Source organism: Erinaceus europaeus, chromosome 6 (genome assembly GCF_950295315.1).
Source record: "Erinaceus europaeus chromosome 6, mEriEur2.1, whole genome shotgun sequence".
Taxonomy (NCBI): Eukaryota; Metazoa; Chordata; class Mammalia; order Eulipotyphla; family Erinaceidae; genus Erinaceus; species Erinaceus europaeus.
The window spans coordinates 11,566,921-11,594,647 of NC_080167.1; the positions used below are offsets into that span (position 1 = coordinate 11,566,921).

General features: G+C 54.8%; 1 protein-coding gene across 2 annotated transcripts in view; it reads left to right on the top strand.

Moving 5' to 3' along the window:
• RBM19 (RNA binding motif protein 19) overlaps positions 1-27,727 on the top strand; it is a 71,289-nt gene that overhangs the window by 19,501 nt on the left and 24,061 nt on the right. For both annotated transcript variants that reach the window (XM_016190719.2, XM_060193037.1), the window contains exons 17-21: positions 709-887; positions 2,378-2,438; positions 3,608-3,687; positions 4,618-4,673; positions 6,063-6,179. In XM_016190719.2, the coding sequence (XP_016046205.1) occupies positions 709-887; positions 2,378-2,438; positions 3,608-3,687; positions 4,618-4,673; positions 6,063-6,179 (493 nt within the window). The remainder of the gene's footprint in view (positions 1-708; positions 888-2,377; positions 2,439-3,607; positions 3,688-4,617; positions 4,674-6,062; positions 6,180-27,727) is intronic.

Here is a 27,727-nt window from a genome sequence, read left to right on the forward strand (position 1 = left end):
GTGCAGACCCAGGTTCGAGCCCAGCCCCCACCACATTGAAGGATGCTTCAGTGCTGTGGTCTCTCTCTCTGCCTCTGTGTTTCTATAAATGATATTAATCGTAATTGTTATTATTGTTATATATGTGATCACACTGCGAAACATTATTCGAAAGCATCATTTCTGATGACTACATGCTATTATAGTTGTTGGCACTGTTATTTTCCTGATCTCATGTTCGGGAGTTCATAGAGGGATTTCTCCTCCTCTTCCTCTCCACCATTGTGCTTTTCTCTGGATTCACCTGTCACGGCTGCTGAAGTCATGCACATGGATCCTTTCTCTGAATTAATCCAGTCTGGGAGTTTTGATAGAGAGGAGCTTGCCAGGACCTGCAGGCTGCCTCAGTGACAGTGTCTTTTGGGGGAGAAGTTAGGCGTGTGCTTGGGTTTTCGGTTTACACGCTAGTACGTGAAGTTCAAGGCCAAGCTGGATGGATGCAGGCGCGTAGTTTTGAGACTTCTCCAGAGTCTTCAAACAGAGGCCAGGATGATGCGCTTATCCTTCCCTCTCTGCCTCCTTCCCTCTCTCCTTCCCCTTCAAGGTCGGTGTCCTCTCCTGGTGCTGCTCACTCAGGGCCAGAGGCCCCTTGATCTGGTCAGTTCTGTGTTTTCAACCCTGGGCCTTAGGCATTCCAGTCATATAATGGGTTTGTTTGTTGGGGGCCAGTACCAGGTGGCGAGACCCCAGAAGGTGAAAAGCCAGTGGAGGGAGATGCAGAGGACTCTTCAGCCAAGATGGATGTGAAAGAAGAGGAGGAAGAAGAGGAAGATGAGGAGAGCCTGCCAGGCTGCACCCTGTTCATTAAAAACCTCAACTTTGACACAACCGAGGAGACATTGCGGACTGTGAGTGTTGCTCCAAGCAGGAGGGACTGCGGCCAGGGACCCCGAGGAAGGGCCGAGACAGCTGCCCTCCTGCCTGACTCTCATGGGGACAGCAGCCACCCCGGCACGGCCCCCAGAGGCTGAGCAGTCATGGCCGGCCAGGCCCAGGGGTGATGCTCACCACACCTAAGGGGGCTCAGGGAGGAGGAGCATGTGGAAACGGGGTCAGAAGGCAAAGCCCCCTCCCCAGCTGTTTACAAAGGCTGAAGGGTTTGTGTTCCTGGGGAGGGCAACGGGGGGGGGGGGGGGCGTGTTAGGAAATTCCCCAGTGTGTGCTGTGTTGAGTGGGGACTGGGCAGATTCTGGAAGAAGCTGGGTCAGCAATCAGGAAGTTGGTCCTTCAGTTCCATGGCACAGGGGTCTGCAAGCCTCGCCCCCCCCCACCTCCAGTGTCTCTGTCTCTGTCTCTCTCTCTCTCTGTCTTTCTCTTTGCCACACACACATCACTACTGAAAACTGGGCTTGGCTTTTTATTTCAAAAAATGAGCTTTGGGGATGGGCAGTTGCACAGCTGGTTGAGTGCAATCCTTACCATGCACAAGGCCCTGGGTTGAAGCCCCCATCCCCACCTGCAGGGGTAAACTTCACTAGTGGTGAAGTAGTGCTGCAGGTGTCATTCTCATCCCCGCCCCCTTCCCTCTCGATTTCTGTTTGTCCTATTAAGTAATAAATAGGCTCTAATGTTCTTGTATTTTTTTTTAAGCCCCGCTTATTCCATAAGAGAGAGACTGAGAGAGTCCGGAGCCCCCCTCCAGCATCTGTGGTACTGCAAGGCCTGTGCACTGCCCACAGAGCTGCCCTGCTGATGTGCTTCTTAGTTTCAGTGACTGAATCAGTGGTCAGCAGGCTGCCCGTCTGCACCCAAAAAAAGGGTCTGGGAAGGGCTGAACCAATTAACGTGGAAGCACTCTTTAAAGTTCTCAGACCGTCTAGGGGTCTGGAAGATGTCACTCACCAATAGAGCGCCCCCACCCCATCCCTTATCGGGTGTGAGGCCCTGGGTGCAGCTGGGAGCATCAGGGCCTCATGGGAGAAACTCAGTTGAACTCTCCCTCCCTCTGTGTCTCTGTCTGAAATACAAACAACCAAGTCAGCCCAGGAGCACTGGGATCATGCCAGGCCCTCTTGGCACCCCAGAATAAGTCACGTCAGTGTCTGTGGGACCTTGAGGTCATCTTCCACAAATTTGGGGGGTTTGGTGTCCACCCAGGGACCCCCAGCTGTAGCTTTAAGCCTGGGCCCCGGCCTCCTAGGGTCAGATTTCAGCTTCAGAGCACTCCGGCTCTGTGGCCCCAACCACCACACCCTGCTGTCACCTGAAAAATGGGGTGATGGTAACGTCAACCTTACGGCCCCCTGTTCCCCAAGGGACTGGAGGAGTTAGTGCAGCTGGGGGCTCTGGAGCCTCCTCGCAGGTGCCGCTAACACCCGTGGGCCCTCTTCTTCCCCAGGTGTTCTCCAAAGCGGGTGCCGTGAGAACCTGCTCTGTGTCCAAGAAGAAGAACAAAGCAGGTACTTGCTGGACTTCTGGGGACAGAGCAGGGCTCCGGGCAGGACACCCCGCTTACTGGGGGGCCACCCAGGACACAGACTCACCCTCTGCTGGGGCTGAGGGAGGAATGGGGACGCGAGAGTCACACAGCGGTCACCCCAGGAACCAAGGCTGTGGCCCGGACTCTGGTGCTGCAGGAGCAAGGCAAACCCTGGAGGCGGTGGGCATCTGAGAGGAAGCAGCTCCCCACCCTCCACCCCTCACCCCCTGCTCAGACCAGGGAGGCACCCAGTCTGCACACCCCCCACCCCATAGCCTCATGTCTCCCCAGGGAAGCTTTCACACATGGTCCAGAGAACACTGCCTTCAGTCACCACAGGGGGGCACTTCCTATCAGCCCCCAGTTGTCTCTAAGCCGCCCTCCTGGGAACAATTCAGGGGATTACTTTCCTGATACGGGCCCTGGTTGGATCACATGTGGCTGTGAACGTGATCCAAGCCTGTGGGTGCAGGTGCTGGGGAGGGGACACCCCTGGAGGTTAGCACAGTGGCTCTGGCACCTCCTTTGGGCCCTTCAAACTTCAGGCCCACCCACCCACTTCCCCAGCGGGAACTGAAGGAGAAAGTGGATCTTTTTGTGCAGAACTCTGGGGCGTGGGCAAGGCCAGCGCCTTCTGGTGTCCAGAGCCTCATCAGAGATGATATTCATGTCAGTGCCCTGTCAGAATCCTCCCTGCACAATGCTAGTAACTGTCGGCACATCTGTACAGCTACCTGCCTTCCCACTCAGCCGAACATCTGCATGGCTGTCTGCCCATCCGTCCATCTGCCCCTGTGCACGTGAGCCTGTCGTCCGCATGGCTCTGGCTCACACCTCCGTCCTGTGGAGGTGGACACAGCCGTCCCGCCAGCCCCTTTTCCCTCCCCAAGGCAGGACCCCATCACGAAGTTCATTACCTTGTCAGTCATCCGTAATTAATAGTCGCCCGGGCCTCAGGTGGCGGCTGTACAGCCTCCCAGCCGACTTCTTCTAGAAGACGGCTGACAAATGGCGGCGGGAGCTGAGGCTTGCGTGGGGGTGCAGAGGGGCAGGAGGAGGAGCAGCAGAGACGGAGCCGAGGCCCAGGCCCCCAGCATCACTCTCCTCCCTCCCTCCCTCCCTCCCCCCCACACCACCTTTTTCTTCCAGGGGCGCTGCTGTCCATGGGCTTTGGGTTTGTGGAGTACAGGAAGCCAGAGCAGGCGCAGAAGGCGCTCAAGCAGCTGCAGGTAAAGGGGCTTCTCACCCTGTGTCTGGGATTTGGAGAGGCACTTGGGGTGCGGATACATACCACCAGCTCTAGGGGCCTAGGAAGTATCAGGTACCACACACACACATGCACACACGCACTCAGCCCCAGCTCTGCATGGAGGCCTGGGCCCTGCCCGGGAGGCTCTGAGTAATTACACAGACCGACCTCCCGGGTGGAGAAGGTCCACTGTGGACCATACAGTTGGGACAGTCTCCCCGAGGAGGTAACAACACAGTACCCCATAAACACGGGGTGTTAGCTCTGCAGACGTCAGGGCTGGGGGAACAAACCATAAGGACAGGGTGGGGGTGGGCAGCAGGTGCAAAGGGCCTGAAGCAGCGACTCTGAGGCAGGAGTGAGCTCATTGTTGGCTGGGATGGCAGATGTCAGGAACCCCTTTAAGGGCTGGGGTTTAGCAGAAAGGTGGGGAGACGCCCCGGGAGGGTTTGGCACACGTGGGTGGGGTAGGGTCAGGTTTCTGCTCCCAAAAAGTCTCCAGCCTAGGTTTGGACCGAGGGGGAGGACAGCCAGGATCCCCAGCTGGGACCCAGCGGAGTCCAGTGGCCCCAGCATAGTGACACACCCTCAGCCAGATGCACCGCCAACCTGCCAGCATTTGCTTTTTTTGGCTGCACAGCGTGCGCTGCCTTTGCCTGCACACGCACAGTGGAGCTCTGTGCCTCGTGTCGTGAAGGCCAGGGCCTCCTCACAGCTCAGGAGGATGCTGGGGGGCAGAGGCCTATGGCACTAGTTGCCGCCGGGCCCCAGTCTGAACTGCAGGCAGACAAAGCTGTTATCTGCCAGCCATGGCCTCCTGGGGTGCCACCACCACCACCACCAGAGGACCGAGATGCCATGAGTGTGAGTCTGGGGACCCGTCGTGACGCCGTGCTGTCTTGTCTCCTAGGGACACATAGTGGATGGCCATAAGCTGGAAGTGAGGATCTCAGAACGGGCCACCAAGTGAGTCTTCCCATCCCCTCTCCCCGTGGAGCCTAGCCAAATAGTTAACACACGCTCTGAGGCCAGAGCAGGAGCCCAACACCACATGGAAGACGCCATACCAACAGGGGAAGCTCAGCCCTAGAGGAGAGATAGAAAAGGATACCGTGACTCCATGCATGACGTGCTGTGGCTTGGTGGCAAGTGCTAGGAGGGAAAAGGAAGCTAGCAGGTGTGGGGGCGACATGGGTGAGGGGCGTTTCTCTGTCTTATCAGAGTCAGAGGTGGCCTCTGAGGAGGGCATGAGAAGGAAGCTTCAGGAAGTGAGTCACAGTTGGCACCGTGGTCACAGCCACTGTTTGCTGGGTGCCTCCCGCTCCAGTGCAGCAGGGGGAGGCGTTTGTCACTCCCTGTGGCCAGAGCCTCAGTCCGAGGCTCTAGGACTGTTGAACATCTGAGCAGCTCAGGCCCACAGAGGTCAGGGTTCTGGCCCCGGGTCACACAGCATCAGTGGCCAGCTTCATGGCCCCACCCAGCGGTTCAGGCACAACCTAGCTATGGACCCACCCTGCCCCGAGGAAGCAAGGATATGGGAGAGGCTGCCTCGGGCTGGCTTGGAACCCCGGCCCCCTGCACGGCTACCCCACCCTTTGGGTGAGGCTTCCAGGTTAGGGGCAAAGGGTCTCCAGCGAGACCTGTGGACCAGCCGTTTCTGCGATTCACGCAGGAACCAGGAGCTAGCAGGGCAACTAGCCCAGGACTCCCATCTTGCCAGAAACATCCTTACGCTTCAGTTTACTTAGGTGCGTGTCCGTGCAAGGCCAGAGCACCCCACCACAGCACACCGTCCATCACTTGTGCTCTTTGGCTCAAACCCAGAGCTGCATGCATGCCAGGCAGACTCTCCTCTACTGAACCGCCTCCAGCCCAGAGTCCCTCCTTGTCTCTCTCTCTTTTTAATTTTTTTTAAATTTAATTTGTATGTCTGTTTTGATATTATGTACATATTGGATCGTTGATGCATTTATTTTGCATAGTAAAACAGAAAAAAACCTGTCACGGCTTTCCAGATAGCCCAATATTTTGTTCAGAGACAGAAGTTGAGGGGGGATGGAGGAGGCCCTACGGGAGAGAAGAGGCAGAGAGACACCTGCAGCACGGCTTCACTGCTCCTGGAGCCAGCCTTCTACTGGCAGGGACCTGGGATTTGAACCTAGGCCCTTGCACACTAATGTGTGCACTCAACCAGCTGCATCACCACCTGCCCAAGTTCCCTTTTAAAGTCCCCAGTTGACCCTGAGCAGACTTAGGGCAGCAGACACCCAAAGCTGCCTGAGAGGAGAGGGTCCTGCTCCCCCCATGTGAGTGCTGACCCCGGAGTAACCCTGACACACACACCCCAAATCCTAGACCTGCTGTGACGGCCACACGGAAGAAGCAGGTGGCCAGGAAACAGACGACCTCCAAGATCCTGGTACGGAACATCCCCTTCCAGGCCCACATCCAGGAGATCCGCGAGCTCTTCAGGTAAGGCCACATCTGTGGGCAAGGGCCGTCGGAGGCCATCTTCAAGGGGGCTGGTCCTGGGGGGTGGATGTCTGTCTGCCACTCCCACCACCTCCACGATCGCCAGCACTGCAGAGGGGAGTCCGGGCGGCAGGCAGCGGCTGGGCAGGAAGGTGTCAACACCATCCGCCTCCTCCAGGCTGGCCCGAGTGGTGCCGTAGGTGTGGACTCACCTCAGCTTTGCCTTGAGGCTTGCCTACCCTCTGTCAGGGCTGGGACCCAGGCTTGGGGACCCCTGGTCTGCATTGCCATCGATGGGAGAGCCCTCTTTGCAGTGAGGGCCACCCCAGTCCAGAGGGGTTAATGACTTGGCTGCCTCTCAGCAGACAGAAAGACAGGTGGTGGTGTGGGGGGGGTGAGGGCAGCTCGAGGCCCTTCAAGGACAGGGAGCTCACAGGAATAGCTCTCTCCTGGGCGATGGCCAGGAGAGCTGAGTCCTCATGTCCTGCAGCGGACATGCATGTTCATGTTTTGGAGACAGGGCGAGAGATCTGTGTGAAATCTGCCTCCCCGTGCTCAGTGGTGTTGGGGGTGGGGGGCCTCCCTAGGAGCTGCTGCCTCTTCCCCTCTGGTCTCAGCCTCACCCCAGGGCACTGGTCTCTCACAGGTGTGGTCAGCCACAGGCTTCCAGGGAGCATGGCTGAGCTCTGAGCCCGGGGCCTTCTGCACGGCCTTCGCCATGGCAAGATGGGCCCTGCCTGGGGCTGAGGTGCCTCTTCATCCTGCACCCCAGGGACCCGAGAACCCTTGCTTGGCTTGTCTTAATGGGAAGGTGCATGTTGGGAGTCCTGTGTGTTTGCTTGTTTTCACAAGCTTTTGCTTAACAAACAAAAAACAGTCCAGTTTAAGAAGCACCTGGTCACACCGGGGTGGGTCCCGGCAGCAAGTGCAGCCCGGAGGCACTGTCCCCTGGAAATCAGGGCAGTCCTGCCCGGGTGGCCAGCTCCAGGCTCACCAGACAATAGATGCCATGGGGGCCTGGTGGGGGGAGCGCCCTGTCTGGTCCTGTGGCTCAGGTGTGTTCTGAGGACTCGGGGCCTCAGTGCCCCCCAGAACGGTGGCCTGCACTCTCCCCAGCCCACCACTGTCCCCCGGGCAGTGCCCAGCACCCAGCCTCCCAGGCAGGAGGCCTTCCCGGCATTGCCCCCTGGCTTTGTTGTGCTCTGGACCAGGGGCCAGAGGCAGTTCCAGGCAGCGGGTGGCAGGGGGCGCTGTGAGCCTTCTCAGCGAGGCCGGTGTGTCCAGGAAGCCGGGTGCCTGCTCTCAGACAAAGCCAGTGGCTGGCAAAGGTCAGAATCAGGGAACAGGGGGTCCCTGGGTTTGGGGGAGCCAGGAAGGTCTGCCAGCTCTGCTGCTGTCCCTCCGGTGCTTAGTGAGGAGCCTCTGGCAGCCTGTCGGAAAAGGGTGAGGTCACCCCGCCCCCCTCGCCCAGGACTGGGGCAGCTGCAGCCATGGGGGGTGGACTGCGACACCGGCAAGAGTGTGAGGTGGGCAGCAGGTCTGGACGTGGGGGGGGGGGCGGGGGAGGCCTCCAGCCTCCCCACTGAGCAGCCCTTTCCCCCACCCCAACCAGTGACCAGGGCAGGTGCCCAGAGACACTTCAGGTTGTCATCTGGGATATTTCAAGTCTCCTCCTTTTTATCTTTTTTTTAACTTTATTAGTGATTTAATATTGGTTTACAGAATTATAAGGTGACGGGGACAGCTCCACACTGTTCCCACCACGAATTGTGTGGCTCCTCCCCCTCCAGCAGAAACTGCCAATGTTCTCCCAACATCACAGATATGTTTTGACTATTTCTAAGTCTACCTATTTGTCTTGTTTTGTTTTTTTTTTTTGCCCATTTGTATTCTCTTCTACAGTCTCCTTCACTTCTTTTCTAAGTCACACCTATTACTATTTCTGAGTTTCCTCCCCTTTTTCTTTTCCCTCTCAGATGAGTGAAATAATGCTTGGCTTCCTCTGGTGTTTTCCAGATTCTCTTCCCTCTCAGTGATGGTATAAAAACAAAGATTCCTTGTAACAAACATTCCGGGTCCTGGTGGAATTGGGGTTCAGTGCCCACTATTCATCTTCCCCTGATATCTCACCCCCCACCCCCAAGAGTACAGACCAAAATTATTACCCTTTTTACCTCTTACGAAGACAAGATCCCAGAGCACAGGTCAATCCCCTTGATGCAGGGGTCGAACTTGGGGGCCTCATACTTAAAAGCCCTGCACTGTCCCCACTGAGCCATTTCCACAGCCCCTCAAGGCTCACTTCCTAGAGGGCAGACACAGCTATGTGGGCTAGGAGACAGCAGTGCCCTCTCTGCCATGCCCTGTCTGGGCCTCAGTTTCCCTGGCATAGCCATCATGGCCACACTGGTGCACGCTGTGGCTGACTTACGGGGTGGTAATGCCATGACAGGCGTTGGTGTGCAGCCCTCTCCCACAGGGTTCTCTGCTGGCCACCTGGGTCCCTTTGTCGATTCAGCCCTGGGGAACAGTGCACCCTGCCCCCGCCCAGTGAGGAAACCAGTCCCCAGCCCAGCCAGACCTCCCCCCCCACCCCACCCCACCCCACCCCCCCCCCCCCCGACACCCAGCTCCAGGGCTGCAAAAAGGTCGAATGAGATTATGCTGCAAATCAGGAGAGGTCGTCGATACAGCTTAGCCTCGCTGTTAAGCTGCATGGCCCCACAGAGCCTCAGACCCGGGCAGCCATGCTCTGGAGACTTCCCCCGTCTGTGCCCTCTGGGTTAGACTCACCCAGACTCGCACACCCTCTGCAGCAGCCCCCTAAGTCTGCCCCCACACTCCCCACCCTCCAGAATAGCCATCCTGGGGCCCGAACAGAACAGCAGTCAGGAGTGGGGCCTCCAATCCCCAAGTCCAGCAAAGAGGGGACAGGCCACAGGTGGAGGAGAACTCTGCTTCCCCTCAACACAGCTGTTGCTGTTTTCTGTTGGTGAGTTTCTCCTCACTCCCTTTCCAGCACTACTGTCCCCAAAACACATCAGCAGGAGTTGTAAGGTCAAAGAAAGGAGAGCCACCCCCACCCCGGGCTCTGGGGTCATGCGCAGCCAGTGGGAGCCTAGGCAGAAGGAAGTTAGCTGGCAGCCTGCCGCCCGGCTTCCACACACCGTAGAAAGGACACACTCACTTTGTTACTTAAATCTAGGCTAATTGAAGCTGGGGAGATGGAAAGGCTGGCCCAGTGAGTCTATTTTATCCGCTAGGATCTATTTTTATTTGGTGGTTCCATGCGTGAACCTGCAGCCTCACAGAACGCAGAGGAATATTAAGCTGTGTGATGGGCCGCACGCCGGTTTCTACAGCGTCCTCAGAGACCAGGGAGCTAAGACACCTGCACCTCACTCCCCCAGGCCCTCGCCCCCCTTGCCGAGCCACCATCTCGGGAACCTGCCTTTCCCTGTTGAAGGTCCCCAGCGAGATGCCCCCAAGGACCCTGCCAGGGTGAGGCCCACCCTGCAGAGCACCTGCCAGAACCTTCACCTCTCCTCTGTAACTGTGCCCTCTGCCTCCTCCCCATCTACTGAGGAAGGCCCCTCTAGCCCAGACAAGATGCTTGGTGGTCCCAGTGCCCTTGCTCACACCCACCGTGTCCCTCAGCCATCAGGACTTAGCTGGCAGCTTGGCAAGGAGCTACCATGATTTTCCAAGCAGGGACCTAGATCCTGGCCCCCCACTTGCCAAACCTGAGCCTTGGTGTGATTTCTCAGGGTCCCACTGTTGGTGGGAGTCAGTCAAGGGAGGGTGAGCCCAGCCTGGGAGACACCTTCTGCTCTGCCCATTGCTGGCCCCAGTTGCCTGGCATCCCGACTCAGGAGCATGGGGCAAACAGCTCTGTGATTGATTAGTGATGTCTGCCAGGGACGGGCACAGCACCTGCGTCAGGTGAGCAGCTGTAGGCATTTACTGAAGAATTTGGTGCTGACTGACCCTTTACTGCTGGAGCAGCCTCAGCCAGCATGGCTTTCCACTTTAAAAAGGAGGGAGTGACTGTGGGAAAGGCTTGCTTCCTTTCTTCCTGCCATTGTGACCCCGGCAGGGGGAGGCAGGGGGATGTGCGCTTCCTTTGTCCCAGGTGTTATCTGTCATTCCCCTCCCAGCCTGGGCTGGCTGCAGCCCACAAAGACCCAGGCAGTGGAAGGAGCAGCACCCAGGGAGAGTGCGGGGTCCCCAGGGGGCCAGGGTGGCATTGTGTGCCCTGTATGCTTCCCTCTGGTAGGAAGCTGGGCCCGAAGCAGCCCCAGTCACGTACCCCCTCCCCACACTCACTGCCTTTTCAGTTACAAGGTCCCTGGGCTTTGTCTGACTGTGGGGAGGGCCGCTGCAGACCCATTGTTGAGCTGATCATTGTTTCCCGCCAGTCGCCCAGCATTGTGGGTGCTGGCAGGCAGCAGGGAGCCCCCAGGAGGCTTCCCATTAGGAACAACACCCGCCTGCCTGCCCCCACCCGCCCCGCATGCTGCTTTGCGGTTAAGAAGTACATGGTGGGTTTAGCAGATACTGACTCAGCGCCTCTGACGAGGCAGGGCCGGTGCCAGCTGCAGGCTCACAGAAACAGGCACGAACACTGCAAGGAGAGAGGCTACCCTGGGCGTGGGGGCATATGGATCTAGGCATCGCTCCATTCAAACCCTTAGGGTTAGCCCAGGACTTCGTGGTCGTGAGTCTGATGACAGCTTCTCAAAGAAGGATTCAGTATCTTGCTTTCAATCTCTCTCTCTCTCTCTCTCTCTCTCTCTCTCTCTCTCTCTCTCCCTCCCTCCCTCCCCTCTCAACCATGTCTGGTTTGTGTGAGGGCACCGTCAAGTGGCGTCGGCGCCTGGCTTGGGGGAGAAGTTGAGTGAAGCCTCTGACCTCACAGAGCTTCTGGAATATTCTATGCCGAGATACAGCTGAGCACCAGGGCTCTAGGCTCCATTCCAGGTCTACCACCAGCCTCCACGCTCTTAGGGAAGATGTCTCATGTCTAGTCCTCCTCCAGGGCACTTCAAGTGAGAGACTTCAGCCAGTGCTGGTCTCAGGAAGGGTGATATGTTCTAAAGGAATAATACTTCATATACTCAGGGACCGTGACCGTGTTTCTCAGACTTGTGTAAAAGAGCCCTTTTATTTGATTATCTGATGCCAGATGATTGTCGGAACCAAGAGCCTCATGCAAACTTGATCCCCGCAAGTAGACCCCCCTCCCCAGCCCCAATTCTTATGCTACATATTAAGGTTGTTGGAAAAGTCATGATTTTGTTTTGTATTATCTCTGTTAATTGGATAGAGCTAGCCAGAAAGTGAAAAGGACGGGGGGGGGGGGGGGTTTAATACAGAGGACAGGAGACAGAGCGACACCTGCAACACTGCTTCACCACTCGCGAAAGCTTTCACCCTACAGGTGGGACCTGGGGGCTCAAACCTGGATCCTTGAGCATTGTAACATGTGCGCTCAACCAGACGTGCCACTGTGCACCCCGTTTCTCTGTGCAAAAAATGTATCATGACTTTCCTGGCAGCCCAGTACTTAAGAGAGGATAGACATCATTGCACAACTCCACCATCCATGGAACTCCTGAAAAGTGCCCTTTCAAAATTTTAAAAAAAAAGAAAGAAAATCTCCTGGCCTCCCTCACCCCCCCCAACAACGGTGGGCATATTTTTTATTAAGTTACTTAACCATGTACAAATGTAAAACTCCAAGCAAACTGACAACTTAGCGCTCACGGTTCTCTTAGGACTCCGAAGCCAAAACCCATTTTCAAATTAAATACAAGCAGAATTTAAAATCAATAAAACCCAAACTAACAACATTCTTCTAGTGTTGATGGATGACGTAGCTGTGAGGGAAGCTGAATGCAGGATGTGGGTTTTAATATCAGAAGGACGTGGCCTTGGGCTCCAATCCATAGTCCCTTCCTCTTTCCCCGCCAGCCACACCAACGGGGGGGGGGGGGGGGGGGGGCGGGGGCAATGCCTGCCAGCTCAGGGTCATCAGGCTCAGCCACTACTCGTCCAGTGCCTCTTCTCAGTGGTGGCTGCCCCGAGTGGTTTCTGGAATGGCAACCCTGATCACTTAGAAACAATAGCCAGCATTGTCGTGTTACTGAAACCATCAGTGAGTGGAGAACCACTCACTCTCAGCATGGGGGGGGGGGGCTGTCTGTGGCCACCCCAGTGGGCTGGTCTCTGGCTGCAGGCCAGTCAGAGTTCAGGTGGGTCCTTCGGTGTGGCACCCACCCTCAGCTTGGGTGAGTGCCAGGAGCCTGTCCCACTGGGTACGTGGGGCACTGCTTCAAGACACATGGTTGGGTTACGTATTCAAAATCAAACTGTCTCCTAAGTGCAAACAGTTGGGTTTTTGTTGTTTTGTTTTTCTGGGAAATGAACGGGGTGGGGAAGGGGGGTGCATCCATGTGCAAAACCATTGAGCCACCTTCCCTGGCTCAACCTTCAGTCTAGATTTTTTATATTTATTTTATTTATTTATTCCCTTTTGTTGCCCTTGTTGTTTTATCGTTGTAGTTATTATTGTTGTTGTCATCGTTGTTAGATAGGACAGAGAGAAATGGAGAGAGGAGGGGAAGACAGAGAGGAGGAGAGAAAGATAGACACCTGCAGACCTGCTTCACCGCCTGTGAAGCGACTCCCCTGCAGGTGGGGAGCCGGGGTTTGAACCGGGATCCTTATGCCAGTCCTTGTGCTTTGCGCCACCTGCGCTTAACCCGCTGCGCTACAGCCCGACTCCCTCAGTCTAGATTTTTAAGTGAGAGAGAGAGAGACCCAGAGTATTGTCCCGCCATGCACAGCGTTCTCCCTTGTGTTTGACCTCGGTGCCCACCCGCAGTGCTGGGTTTTGAACCCAGATCCTCACTCACTCACAGAAGGCATGTGCTCTACCACAGAGCTGCCCCCAAAGCCCCAGACAACAGAAACTGCAAACATAACCACCCACAGAACCGACTAGCCCTCCCCACGCAACTGTGCACACACCTGTTGATGCCTGGAGCTGGCAGGCGACAGCTTGGTTTGAGAAACTCTCTTCCTGCCAAGTGGGTCCTTAGCCCGGTGCAGGCTCTGGGGCCTTGATGCTTGTTGGGTCCACTTAGACCTGAAGATCCTTTTCCCTGCCGGGCCCACTTGTGGTTGGAGCGCCACGCATTTTTGTATGCGATTCACGCTATGTTTTTTTATTTGTTTGTTTGTTTGTTTGGTCTCTTGGTCACCAAGGCTCACAGCAGCTTCCAAAGTCTGCTAGGAGTTTGGCCCGAGGCCCCAGAGGTGATGAGATTTTTATTGTTACAAAATGTTTTATTACTGTATAACAAGCTATAAATACAGTAGCTTAAAACAGTACCAACTTTACCTTTTTTATTATTATTATTTTAATTGGGAATGATCAGATTTTTTTTTTATTTTTTTATTTATTTTCCCTTTTGTTGCCCTTATTTTTTATGGTTGTTGCAGTTATTATTGTTGTTATTGCTGTCATCGTTGTTAGATAGCACAGAGAGAAATGGAGAGAGGAGGGGAAGACAGAGAGGGGGAGATAGACACTGGCAGACCTCCTTCGTCTGTGAAGCCGCTCCCCTGCAGGTGGGGAGCTGGGGGCTCGAACTGGGATCCTTCCACCGGTCCTTGCGCTTTGTGCCACGTGTGCTTAACCCGCTGCGCTACCACTGACTCCCAGTGATCAGAGATTTTAAAGCAAGAGGCCAGCCAGTCCAGTGAGAGGTGGAATAAGACCAAGTGTCAACCGTCACTGGCGGCTCCCATCACAAGCTCAGGGAGGTGAGAGCGGGAGCTGGGAAGATACCATGGAGAGCCACCATTACTGGAGCAAGCAGTCCAGAGCCAGCGAGATCCCAGGCCTTTTATACTGTCGGCTGACATAATCAGCCTAGACATACGCAGTAGACATGTGCAGGCATCGTCATAATCTGGGCCTTTTAAACTTTTGGCTGACGTAATCAACATAGATATGCAGTCTTTGTCACGTCGGGTGTGTTGGGTCATTATGTCATTTTCATCACGTGAGCTGGGTCAACAGTGCCTCCTGGGTGGCAGGTGCGAAAGGTTCCTGGTGACGAGCAGGAGCTGTGAGCCGAGGCTGACAGTCAGAGCCTGGAGCCCGAGTGTGGTCTTGCCCCATAGCTGGGGGCTTTGTGCCCTGCCTGACACCAGCTGTCAGCCTCACAATTCAGGGCAACAGTGGGCCACCCTGGGGATTTAGCAGACTGCAAGTTCTTTTTCTTTAATAATTTTTGTGACTTCTTTTTCCTTTTTTGTTGCCTTTGTTTATCCTTGTTGTCATTATTGTTATTGCTGTTGTTGTTGTTGGATAGGAAAGAGAAATCGAGAGAGGAGGGGAAGACAGAGGGGCAGAGAAAGACAGACCTGCAGACCTGCTTCACCGCTTGTGAGGTGACCCCCTGCAGGTGGGGAGCCAGGGGCTCGAACCTACATCCTGATGCTGCTCCTTGCACTTTCTGCCATGTGACTCAGCCTCTGTTACACGGGAGCCGTGGAGCAGACTTGTCCGGGTATTGCAGAAGTCTCAACAGGGTAATGAGAGGGAAGCCCTTGCAAGCCCGGTGCCATGGTTAACAGACTGGGTGCCCAGGAATATTTTCAGTTGTTGGGAGAAACATAGCCACATCTGCCAGGGAGGATGCCAGCTGTTGCTTCAAATCGTTATAACCAGCCCGGCATTTCTCTTGGCCTCTAGTCGCAGTGGGGAAAATCAGTCTGAACTGAGAGAGTCTGGGAACCCCAAGACCTTATGAGATTTCCATTCTGTGAGACCCCAGGAGCACCCCATTCTGTGCAGAAAACTCTCTCTTTTCTTTTTGCCTCCGGGGTTGGTTCTTGCTGGAGCTTGATGCCTGCAGTAAGAATCCACTGCTCTTGACATCCATTTTTTTCCTTTTTTCTTTTCTTTTTTTAATTAGGACAGAGAAGTTGAGAGGGGAGGGGGAGATAGAGACAGAGAGACACCTACAGACCAGCTTTGTCTATTGTGAAGCAACCCCCCTGCAGGTGGGCAGCCTGGGGCTCGAACCTAGATCCCTCTGCAGATACCTGCACCTCACACTCCGTGTGCTTAAACCCAGGGCAGAAGATTCTCCACACAGGCCTCTGGGCTCAGTTGTCGGGGTTGCCAGGCTTTTCTTCCTGCTGTCCCTCTGTGTGCTTGTGATGGGCACCAGAAAATCAACCCACTCAACTCCCAGGCCTCTCAGTGCTCCCCGGGCCTTGCAGTTCAGGGGTGTGTGACTCCTGGGTTGGTGGGGGTCCCCGGGGACAGGCCCTGACTGTGCAGCTCATTCCTGGGGAACAGCCTAAAGCCTTTGAAAGGTCCCAGCCCCCCGCTGGGCCTCTCAGGAGTGATTATCTTAGACTGACCAAAACAGCGCTTTTACTTAGTGGGGCCTGAGAGTTAACTGCTCACCCTTTACCGTGAGCACTTACTATGCAGCCAGCCATCATCCAAGAGTCAAGAGTGTTCCCCAACAAGAAAATAGCCGACAGGATAGCACAGGACGCCTCAAACAGCACTGACAGTGCAGTAGAGGCTGGTGGTGTTCTGAGGCTCGGCCCACACACAGCCGTCCCTGGGGCTGGAGGGCTGGGGGGCAGGGGAGCCAGTTTTTGCTTTTCTTTGTATATGTGAAGACCCCTTCTTGGATTTACTTTGGTTAGCAAGATCAGGCTTTAATGGCGGTCTTTCACCAAAGTGGAGAAGTGGAACTGGATCGTTCAAAAAGCAAACGGTGCTTCTGTGTGTGTGATTCAGTGCGAGAAAGGGGCGGGACACAGAGAGAACCTGAGCATGGCCCTGGCACACGCGATGCCATGGGTCAGACTCACCAAGCCAGACTGGAGAGTCCGATGCTTTTTATTTTTTGTTGGAGAATTAATGTTTTACACCCAACAGTAAATACAATAGTTTGTACATGCATAACATTTCTCAGTTTTCCATATAACAATACAACCCCTACTAGGTCCTCTGTCATCCTTCTTGGACCTGTATTCTCCCCCCACCCACCCCAGAGTCTTTTACTTTGGTGCGATACGCCAACTCCAGTTCAGGTTCTACTTGTGTTTTCTCTTCTGATCTTGTTTTTCAACTTCTGCCTGAGAGTGAGATCATCCCATATTCATTCTGTTTCTGATTTATTTCACTCAACATGAATTTTTCAAGCTCTATCCAAGATCGGCTGAAAATGGTGACGTCACTATTTTTTATAGCTGAGTAGTATTCCGTTGTGTATATATACCACAACTTGCTCAGCCACTCATTTGTTGTTGGACACCTGAGTTGCTTCCAGGTTTTGGCTATTACAAATTGTGCTGCTAAGAACATATGTGTACACAGATCTTTTTGGATGGGTGTGTTGGGTTCCTTAGGATATATCCCCAGGAGATGAATTACAGAGTCATAGGGTAGGTCCATTTCTAGCCTTCTGAGAGTTCTCCAGACTGTTCTCCACAGAGGTTGGACCAATTGACATTCCCACCAGCAGTGTAGGAGGGTTCCTCTGACCCCACACCCTCTCCAGCATTTGCTGCTGTTACCTCTTCTGATGTATGACACTCACAGGAGTGAAGTGGTATCTCGTGGTTGTCTTTATTTGCATTTCTCTGACAATCAGAGACTTGGAGCATTTTTTCATGTGTTTCTCAGCCTTTTGGATCTCTTCTGTGGTGAATATTCTGTCCATGTCCTCCCCCCATTTTGGGATGGGGTTATTTCTTTTCTTGTTGTTGAGTTTGGCAAGGTCTTTATATGTTTTGGTTATTAGTCTCTTATCTGATGTATGGCATGTAAAGATCTTCTCCCACTCTGTGAGGGGTCTCTTGGTTTGGGTAGTGGTTTCTTTTGCTGTTCAGAAGCTTTTTAATTTGATGTAGTCCCATAGGTTTATGCTTGCCTTAGTCTTCTTTGTAATGGAATTTTTCATTGAAGATGTCTTTAAAACTTATGTGGAAAAGAGTTCTGCCAATATTTTCATCTAAGTATCTGATAGTTTGTGGTCTAACATCCAAGTCCTTGATCCACTTGGAATTTACTTTTGTATTTGGTGAAATACAGTGATTCAGTTTCATTCTTCTGCATGTTTCAACCCATTTTTTCCAACACCATTTGTTGAAGAGACTCATCTTTCCCCATTTAATAGTCTGGGCACTTTTGTCAAAGATTAGATGTCCGTAGGTGTGGGGGCTCACTTCTGGGAGAGCCCAATGCCTTATCCACTGCACCAGCTCTCCCCGTGTGTCTGTCTTCTGGGAGAAAGCCTTATGGTTCGCGGGAACGCTTTCCTTCCCGACTCTTCCTCTGTACATTTTGTGCACGTGCAAACCTTTCAGACAGAATGCAAATGGCACTGGATCTGTCCATTGGTCTGTCCATACCGATCCATTTTCTCTTCTTGATAGAGAGTGAAAGAAACCACAGCCCCCAAAGCTTCCATCTGTGCTGTGCAGGCCAGACTTGGACCTGGCACGTGACAGTGCAGCACACTACCCAACTTAGCTATTTCTTTGCCCTCCCACCCACATTATTATTATTATTATTATTATTATTTAAACCAGACAAGGACGTAGAGCATGCACGCCCCATTTCCTCATGCCAGACACACAAGGGTAGGAAGGAATGCCACAACTCCAGAGCTTCCTCTGTTGATCTAGCGCCTCCCATGTGGTGCCTGGGCATGAACCTGGGCCACACACATAGCAATTTGGGCACTTTACCCAGTGGGTTCTTGTCAATACCCACATCACCTCTTCACCCTAAGGAAGTTATGAAGCCCATTTTACAGATGAGAAAGATGGGGCAGGGGGGTGGTCACCTAGTTGGTGACAGCACAGGCTGAATTGGTTCTGCCAGCCAAACTGGCCCTGCCCCCACGACTCCCCGGCTGGCCTCTGCACCTCCTCACCGGCATGGAGCTCCCCGCACCCAGCCGAGTTGAGGGATGGGGCTCCTTGGCAGACCCAGCACTCAGGTTAATGGAGAGTTACCATCGATACCATGGATGGCCAATTTCCCAGGAATTAGAATAGAATAAAATATACTTAACATCGGGACTCGATGGAGTGTAATTGAATCCTTGACGAGCCAGAAGGCCATCGAGGGCCTGCAGGGCCCCGGGTCATTATCACAAATATCAGTTATCACTGCGCGCCGGGCAGACGCCTGCTTAATGGGGCCTCTGTGTACCGGGTCCCCCGGTTGGAGGAGCAGGTTGGAGAGGGGGGGGCAGCCCTGGCCCGGAGTCAGGGAGCCCAGCACACCCTAGAGCCAGGCTACCCCTGTGTGCCCAGCCCTGGAGTCTGAGGAGCCTGGTTGAGTCCCGGCCTAGAGCTTCGTGGCTGTGGGGAGCAGGTGTGTGACGCTGCTTCCCTTACAGAAAACCGAAACCGCCAGCTGAGGGGACTTCCAGCTCCCCGCGCCGTGTCTGGGACTCTGGCAAAGGCCCCTCTTTCTCACAATTACCCCTTTGTTTGCAAGTAGGTAACCCCCCACCTACTCCCAGGGCCATTGAGACCCCCAACTCACAGCACTGGAACTCAAGGAAAATGGCGTTAGTAGGAAACTGGATCTTCCTAATGGAAGCAGGGCTTCAGTCCTAAGTGGAAGACAGGAAGTAGGAAGGAGGGGAATGAAAGGAGGAAGGTGGTGTGTGTGGGGGGGGGGGGGGGGGCGGGGGGGTGCCCCGTGCCGGCAGGTGTGTCCTGGAAGCCTAACACTCCCTGTAGAACCTCCCACAACAAGTGTGTGTCCATCACAAGAGCCCCTGAGTTAGGCAGCCAGTAAGTGTCCTGGGGAGAGTGGAGTTGAAAAGGCCTTACTGCTGTGTCACTTCCTTTGGACTTAAATAGCAAAGCTCGGTGTTTGTGTTTTTCCATCCATGTTCTTATTCCCCCTGGGGCAGTGGCTTCTCATCCTGGACAGTGTGGAAGAGAGGATCTGGGGGTTTTGTTCCCAGAGTTTCATGCTAAAGAGGCAAGAAGTTTGGACACTTTTCTTTCTTATATGTAGGGAACTTCGAGGTAGAGTTCATAAGGGACGTTGCTTACGGGAGGGGGGAGCGGTGGACCCAGCAACTGCTCGAGGGAAGCAAGAGTCAAAATAGTAGCTGGAGAGCACGAGCTGAGCAAACACAGAGAGCAAAAAGGAAAGTGGAGCCACTCCCAGTCACTCCTGAGCTGTGGGCTCTTGTGGCTTCTCACTCGTCAGTCTTCTGTGCATTTGACAGGGTGCCTGGGCTGGGCTTGGAGGCAGCTCTGGAGTCAGAAGGGGAAACATTTCTTCACTCTCTTTTTTTTTTTTAAATATTTATTGGGAGTCGGCAGTAGCGCAGCAGGTTTAAGCACAGGTGGCGCAAAGCCCAAGGACCAGCATGAGGATCCCGGTTCGAGCCCCAGGCTCCCCACCTGCAGGGAAGTCGCTTCACAGGCGGTGAAGCAGGTCTGCAGGTGTCTATCTTTCTCTCCCCCTCTGTCTTCCCCTCCTCTCTCCATTTCCCTCTGGACTGTCCAACACGACAACATCAACTACAACAATAAAACAGCAAGTGCAACAAAAGGAAATAATTAAATATTTAAATATATATTTATTATCTGTTTATCTATTCATAGATACAACCAGACATTGAGATGAAGGAGGAGACAGGGAGAGAGGCAGAGACACCTGCAGCATGGCTTCACTACTTGTGAAGCTTTCTTCCTGCAGGTGGGGACCAGGGGCTCGAACCCAGGTCCTTGCACATTGTAACATGTGTGATCAACCAGGTACACCACCACCCAGCCCCCTGCCCCGCCCCCATTTCTTCACTCAAGACAGTTGCCAGTTGCCCTGTCTGAAGGAAAGGTTCTGGTTCAAAGTCAAGGCACCGTGCTCAGCTGCAGACCTTTCGAGTGACCCTTAGCTCCTCTCCAGGTCTTCTCTGGGCTGTTCTGTTACTCCCAAGCCAACCGTAAAAAAAAAAAAAAAAAAAAAAAAAAAAGAATCCCCTAAAAATCCACTGCCCCTGTGTCTGTGTGCCTGCCACCCCTCCCTCTGTCACTTCCCGACTCTTGCACCTGTGGAACTCATTTGAATCTTGCCTCGGTGATTAGCAAGCGTGAGTCTTTTTGCTCTTTCCATTCTCCCCTTTTCTGATTAGAAAAGTAATCTCATCTTGGGGACTTGAGGAAATGGAGCAAAAGTGGGGAAAAAAAAAAAAAGCAAGCCACTCGCCCGGCAGGTCACTCGCCCAGCAGGCCTCTCCCCCCATTGACCCCCCCCCCATCCTGCAGGTGAGGATCGTGCCATTTCAGATGAGCGACCAGGTGTCAGGGAGGATAAGTGCCGCAGCTGGGGTCCCAGAGCTGGATAGGTGTCAGAGCCGATCCCCCAAACCTGAGCGCTAGTGGGTGCCTTTCCCTAGCCTGGGGTGAGGTAGGACCAAACCGCCACCCCGCAAATCTCATCTTTCCTGTCTAGGGGGTTACCACCAGAGAGCCTTATGTGCTCCAAGGGTTGTGAACAGCCTCCCGTAATGGCCCCACCCTAGAGGAAGTCACCCCAAAGCCATGATGCCTTTGTGGGAGTCTACGATACAGAGTAGGCCAAGTGACACCAAAGGACATGTGTCATCACAGATTGTCTGTCACCGGCTGAGTTGAGTCACACGGGCCTTCTGCCAGAGAGAGAGTGAGAGAGAGGGGAAGGGAGGTCTGAATCCAGCCAGTGTGGTTGCACTTCCATGGGTCTGTTACCCTCTGGCCCTCTGCCTCCTTGAATTTAAATAAAGCCCTTCTTACAGGGCGCAGGCATCCCAGCTTCTCTTGCTACTGCCGGGCTTTAAAAAAAAGCAGTGGACTTTCCTATGCAGCTCTTGGCTTCCTGAGCGGCTCCAGTATGTGTGCTGAAGTGTTCTGGGAATGTGTGCTGCAGCCCCACTTCTCCCTCCTGGCCCCACCAAGTGGGCAGATGGAAGGGGAGAGGGCAGGGCCACCCTAGCCAGTGAGGAGGTGGCTCTCCATCCCCTGTCCCGCTGCGCCAAGCCCCTCAGCGCCAGGAAACACGCAGAAGTGCTGAGCACAACTTCTGTGTTTTTTTTTTTTTTTGGGGGGGCGGGCTTCTCTGTGTTTTCCCAGACAAGTCTCGCTAAATGGAGGCGTCCCCCTGGGAGAGGCAGCCCAAGTTTTAGGATGACTTGGCTTGATGGATAAAAATGGGTTGGGGGGAGGGCGTATAAACAGTCTTAACAGCCTGCAGGGGTGCGGCGTGGGTGGGGAATGAGGGCGCTGGGTGCCAAGAAAGCACCATAGTTCTGTCTTTCTGGGGCTCCCAGTGGAGCCTCCCTGGGTTTGTGGGCAGCCAGTAACCACCCTCAACCCCAGCCTCCAGCAGGGTTCACTGGGCTTAGAAGAGCCCCAGATCTACCCAGTTGGCATCTCAGAGAGTGTGTGGAGATGGGGCCGGGGGCGGGGGGTTGCCAGGGATGAAACAGGGAGGGAGCACCTTTGCATGTCAAGCTGGGGTGAGGTTTTTGTTTTGTTCTTTTCAGGTGGACTTGTCTCACCTCCGTGGCGGTGTGTGTGGGGGGGTTGTCTCTGGCTTCCCTCCCAGCCCCCCACCCCTCCCACCCTGCCACGCTCAGGATCCCGCGGGTGGGAGGGAGTGGCTGCTGGGTCCCACTCACAAGGAGTCACTCATTTGTATCTCATTTTCAAGTTATTATCGAGCCGGCGGTCGCGAGCGTATTTTGACAGCAGCTGTCAGCAAGGTGCAAGCGGCTGCCATCACCTCCGATTGGCTGAGGACGCCCATGGCAGCCTGCTGAATAATATTCCAGAGGGGAGGGGACGTGGGAGGAAAAGCAAACAGAAGGGGGCTTGCAGGAGGGAAGGGAGTGGACCCCAGCCCCTGGCCAGCTCCTGCATGACCTGGGGATTATTAGCATCTCAAACACCACCCGCCCACGTTTTATTTAATTTATTCCATTTGAGGTTTTGGGCAGCCAAGGGGGTAGGGACAAGAGCAGGTCCATCCAAACAACTGCTTAGGCTTGTCAAGAGTTCATTGATTGAATTAGTGAGGTTGCCACTTCCGGGCTCCCAGCGGCCACCCTGGGCGAGAGCTTGGGGGGGCGGGTCCCCACCAGAGACCAGTTAGGGTTTGGGGGTTTTGTCTACACGGCTGAAGGGCAGAGGCATTCGTGCGCTTTCCCTCTCTCCCTCCCAGCCTCTCCCTGTCACAGAAACTCTGCCACACGCGTTCCTTCCTGGGCTCAAGGGAGTAAATAACGCTTTGCATTTGCTGCCTTCTACCTAAGCCATTTCAAATTCATCCTTTCCCTGCTTCCTTTTAAGTTTTCACGAAAAAAGAAATAAATAAAAGCTGCCGGTGGCTCCAGAAAGCAGCTGCAAGGGCTCCTCTCCCCGAAATCGAGCTTCAGGGGGGAGTTTCACAGCGAAAACCGAGGAGATACACCAACCGCCTAGGCTCACACTGGGGCCTCGGGCTGGGTGTCTGCAGCCAGGCTCAGGGCCGAGATGGCCCAGGGTTCCGGAGCAGGCCAGTGCTGCCTGACCAGCTGTACCTGGAAGCTGGCGGCATTGGGACCGTCCTGTGTGTCTGAGCTTTGGGGACATGCGGCCTTGTGGAGCCATTGTGGGTTGTCATGAGGTGGAGGGTGCCACTGGCATCTCTGGGGTACACTTTGAGAAGCCCTGGACTCCCAGCTCCTGTAGGGGGTGGGGGGGTACCCAGGTCTAATCCCCAGCACCGCATGCGCCAGTGTAGCCTCCGGATTCTTCTCTTTGTTCTCTTGTGAAAAAAAAACAAAAAAAAAACGAATCATGTGGTCTGGGAGGTGGTGCAATGGATAAAGCACTGGATTCTCAAGCATGAGGTCCCGAGTTCAATCCCCGGCAGCACATGTACCAGAGTGATATCTGGTTCTTTCTCTTTCTCCTCCTATCTTTCTCATTAATAAAATCTTTTTTAAAAAAAAAAAAATTGAAAAAAAAATCAATAAAGTAACTGCAGGGTTCCTGGCAGTGGCACACCTGGTAGAGTTCAGACTCGTTACCATCCACAAGGACCCAGGTTCAAGCCCCTGGTCCCCACCTACAGTGAGGAAGCTTCATGAGTGCTGAAGCAGGGCTGCAGGTATCTCTCTTTATCTCCACTCCCTCTCTATTTCTCTCTGTCTCCAGAGAGAAGGGGGAAATAATGGCTGCTGAGTGTCCCAGCGATAACCCTTGTGGCGAGAGAGCCCCCATGTATGAATAAGGGCACCCCCACGAAATGCCAGCTGCAGACCCCAGAGACCCATTTCAGGGAGCGCCCCTGTCACTTAATCTCCAGTGATGGCCTTGGGCAGGGTCCTACCGTGTTTGTTTGTGGTTTTTTGTTGTTGTTGTTGTTGTTTTTGTTGCTGTTTTCCAGAGCTCTGTTCAGCTCTGGCTTCCGGTGGTATTGGGGATTGAGCCTGGGACTTGAGCGCCTCAGGTGTGAGCGTCTGTTTGTATAACCATTATGCTGTCTCCCCTGCCTCCCACACCCCTTTCCTTCACGACTGTTTCTGTGGAGGCGGGGGCCCTCCGCCTTGTCTGTGGATCCTGTTTCCACATCTGCAAAGTGAGGACAGCTGGCCGGGAGGAGGCCCCGTGGGAGTGGTGCGCGGGCGGGCACTGCACGCGGGGGAAAGATGGGTCACCAAAAACATTTCACTCTCACCCTCTCTGCCTCCTCTGCTTCTATCCAGACATAAAAATAAATAAAAACATAGAAACGTCACAAGGGACAGGGGAGACCAACATCACGGTTCTGCTGCAGACTTTCATGCCTGAAGCTCTCAGGTCCCGGGTTCAACCCCTGTACCATCAGAAACCAGAGCTAAGCAGTGCTCCAGTAAGAAAAAGAAAAAAGGAAAAAAAAAAGGAAAACAGAGAAAGAAAAAGGGAAAGAAAAACGAGCTGCCGCGAAGCTGTTAGCATTGAGTGCCGTCAGCCCTCCACCTGCTGTGGTGTCCTCCCCTGCACGTTACCCACCTGCCTTTGCCCCTCCCGACAGGGAACGGCTCTGCCAGTTGTTCTGCATGTGGGTTCGTGGGTTGTCTCCTGGTGCTTCCACGGGCCTGTGACCCTCTGCTGGCAGTGTGACGTCAGGAGCTCTGTGCCGGGGCCAAGGGGGGATCTGACTCTGATGGCAAGGTTAGGCCAGCATCTGCCCCATCATCCCTTGACGACCCCATCGAGCCCCACAGCACTTTTGTTTTCCGTTTCTCTTTGACAGAGGTGATAGAGAGAGAGCTGCAGCACTGCTCTACTGCTCATGATCCCCCACACGCACACAGGTGGGGCTCTGAGGCGGTTACCGGGGTCCCTGTGCATGCCAGCGTGTGTGTTCTACTCGCTGTGCCGCTGCACGACCCCTTCCTAACTTCTGCACCTGGCGTTTCTCTTCTTTCACCTAGTCACGCACATGGGGAGGGCAGAGTTCATGGAGCAGCCTCCTAGCCTCACCCCCACGGGTGACCTGGGACGCCACCTCCCTCCTCCCCACCCCCATGGCTTCGGTGTCTACACAGGGCATGTCGGTCCGTAGTGGTGAGTAGGTGTATCTGGGAGCTCAGGGAAGGTGCCCTGTGCCCTGTGGCCCTCTCTCTGGCACCCCCATAGCAGGCTGAGCAGGTGGCCCTGCCCTCTTCTGGGGCAGGAGGAGCTACCTGGGGCGGCTGTGGCAGCGACAGGCTCCCGGGCCCCTCGTGACTGGCATGCGGGGAGGGCGGTGGAGAGGCTAACATGCTCCCGCAGACCTCCCTAATTGCCCACTGACTCGGGCCTCCCCGCCCCTAACAAGCTCCCCGTCTAATAAGTCCCTGATTAAGGAAAACAGATGGGGGGGGGAGAGGGGGACAGACACCTGGGCTTCCGGGAGGGGTGATCAGGGCGCAGCTGTGCAGGGGGGCTGTGGGACTGGGGGCGTCAGACTCGTGATGAGCCAGAGGTGGTTCATTTTGCCTCAGCAGTGGGGGGGGGGCATCCAGTCTGTCCTGAGCCCCCCTCAGGTAGGACAGCACAGAGCTTCTTCATGAGGGAGCTCAGCTCAGCTCTGGCCTAGATGGTGCCAGGGATTGAACCTGGGACCTCGGAGCCCTGGGCATGGAAACCTTTGGCCCCAGAACAAATGACCCCTGCCCCCAAATCCATCTTCTCCTTAGAGCCCACCAGCCGGTCAGAGGCCCCTTCCCACCAGCGTGGAGAGGACGTCCACTGGTTTTATTGCCATAATGTTTTCCTCCATCTGTCCCAGCTCTGGTGGGTGTTCCTGCCCCCACGATGCACAGAAGCATGAATCAGGGCTCCCTGTACCCCCACTCGTAGCCTGCCCTCCCCCCTCCTAGAGGCCTCGGGGCTCCCTGTTTGCATCCTTGTCATCTGCAAAGCCACATCACGGGTCCCTGGGCCACGGCCCTACTGGCAGCCATGAGGTTCAGCTTGTGGGTTTCCCTGGAGCTGTCGCAGTTTGGGGCTCCTGGGGCCACGCTGCCACACTCTGCTTCTACCAGGCAGGTGCCAGACTCTTGGGGGCAGGGGGCCACCGCCAGGGGGTGTCCCAGTGCTGGGAGCAGTTAGGGGGTGACTGTGCCCTCATGACAGTGTCAGAAATCTCTAGACTTCTTAATCCTTTTTTTTTTTCCTTTTTCTTTCCTGGAGCACTGCTCCGTCTGGCTTGTGGTGGGGGGACTGGATCTGTGACTTCGCTGCATAATTGTTACGCTCTCTCCCCTGCCCCTTTAAAATAAATAGTTTGTTTATTTTTTTTAAACCAGGAAACCGCTTTTAATTTATTTTTGCATAAGACCTAGAGAAATTGAAAGAGGATGGGGGAAATAGAGGAGAGAAAGATACCTGCGGCACTGTCTCAGTGCTCATGAAGCTTTACTCCTGCAGGTGGGGGCCAGGGGCCTTGAACCCAGGCCCTCGCGTAGGGTAACCTGTATTCAACCAGCTGCCTCACAACCCACCTACCTAATGTATCAGCTGGGGTGTTTGTTTTTACTGGGGCACTGCTCAGCTCTGGCTGGGGACTGAACCTGGGACTCTGGAGCCTCAGGCACAAGAGGCTCTTTGCAGAATCACCATGCTGTCTGCCATGGATGCTGTAGTGTCTCTCAAAGCTGCCATCCTTACCTTATCCTGGAGGCTGGCTGGCTCCAGCTTGAACCCGGGGGAGTGGTTCACAAGCAGAAGTGGGGTTCAGCTGCCAAGCTGGGTGTAGTGTGGTGGAGGGTGTGGGCGAGGCAGCCGCCACTCCAGCCTGGGCACTCAGACCCTCCACGGGGGCTGCACGTGGGGGGTGAACACTGATGGGTGGGGGGTTCCACTCTTACTCCTGCTCATGCCCTGTGGCTCTGAGCTCCTTGTCCCTAAGTCCCTGTCCCCATTTAGCCTCCCACCCCACTGGGGGGCTGCTACCTCCCGTCCCCTTTGCCAGAGCACCTAGAATAGGCACCCTTGGGAGAGCAGTGTGGGCTGGCGGGAGCCAAGTGGGGATCCTCTGAGCTCCTGGGCCTGAGTCTCTGGAGGTCCCAGGGAAATGGCACAGCTGGTGGGAGAGCAAGACTTGCATGCCTGAGGACTCCAGCTCGAACCCAGCACTGCATGAAGCAGAACGGTGCTCTGGCTTCCCTCTAAACGTGTATTTCATGTGAAATAACTAAATCAAGCTTAAATTGATTGATTCTGGGGAGGGGGGTTGGGAGAGAGAACCAGAGCATCCGTCTGGTGTATGGAATGCCAGGGATCAAACCCAGGACCTCATGCTTGAAGGTCCGGTGCTTCGCGGGCTATGCTGCTCCCCCTCCCACCCCACCCCCCATGAATCACACCCCAGGGCCCTGGGCTCGGGGTAAATGCAGAGGGTGACAGGAGCCGGTATAGCAGGTGGGCCAGCCCAGGTGTGCTGTGAACAGAGCTCACCACCCTCTCTGCCTGCCTCAGAGGGGGACCCAGGGATAGATGCTGAGTCCAGCCCAGAGGTCTCTGCCCTCAGGGACGTGGGGACTCAAGACCAGCCCTGGATGGTTCCCACTGCTCCCCGGCTCGTGGCTTCCTCCTCCCATCTCTCTGCATCTTTTCCTGGGTCTCCCGCAGCAAGCGTGGGGCTCGGCAGGCGGCTCTGTGCAGAGAACTCTGCCGCCAGACTGAAGCCCTGAGGAGAGAGGAGAGAAAACAGGCTTCCTTCCCACCCCCGTCTTTGTGAGATTTGGTTTTCCCCTCCCTCTCCCTCCCTTCCCTCAAACGTTTCCCTGCACCGAGGGGTAGCAACACCAAAGGGTGTTAGATTGGTTCTGAACGTCCACCTCTGGTGGGCCACATTCTCGGAACGATTTCATTAGCCTGAATTATCCACTTTATTTTCTTGTAATGGAATTAGCTGTACTCGAGGCAGCTGACAACGACGGGGGGGGGGGGGGGGCAGGGCAGCCTCTGCGTGTTTCATT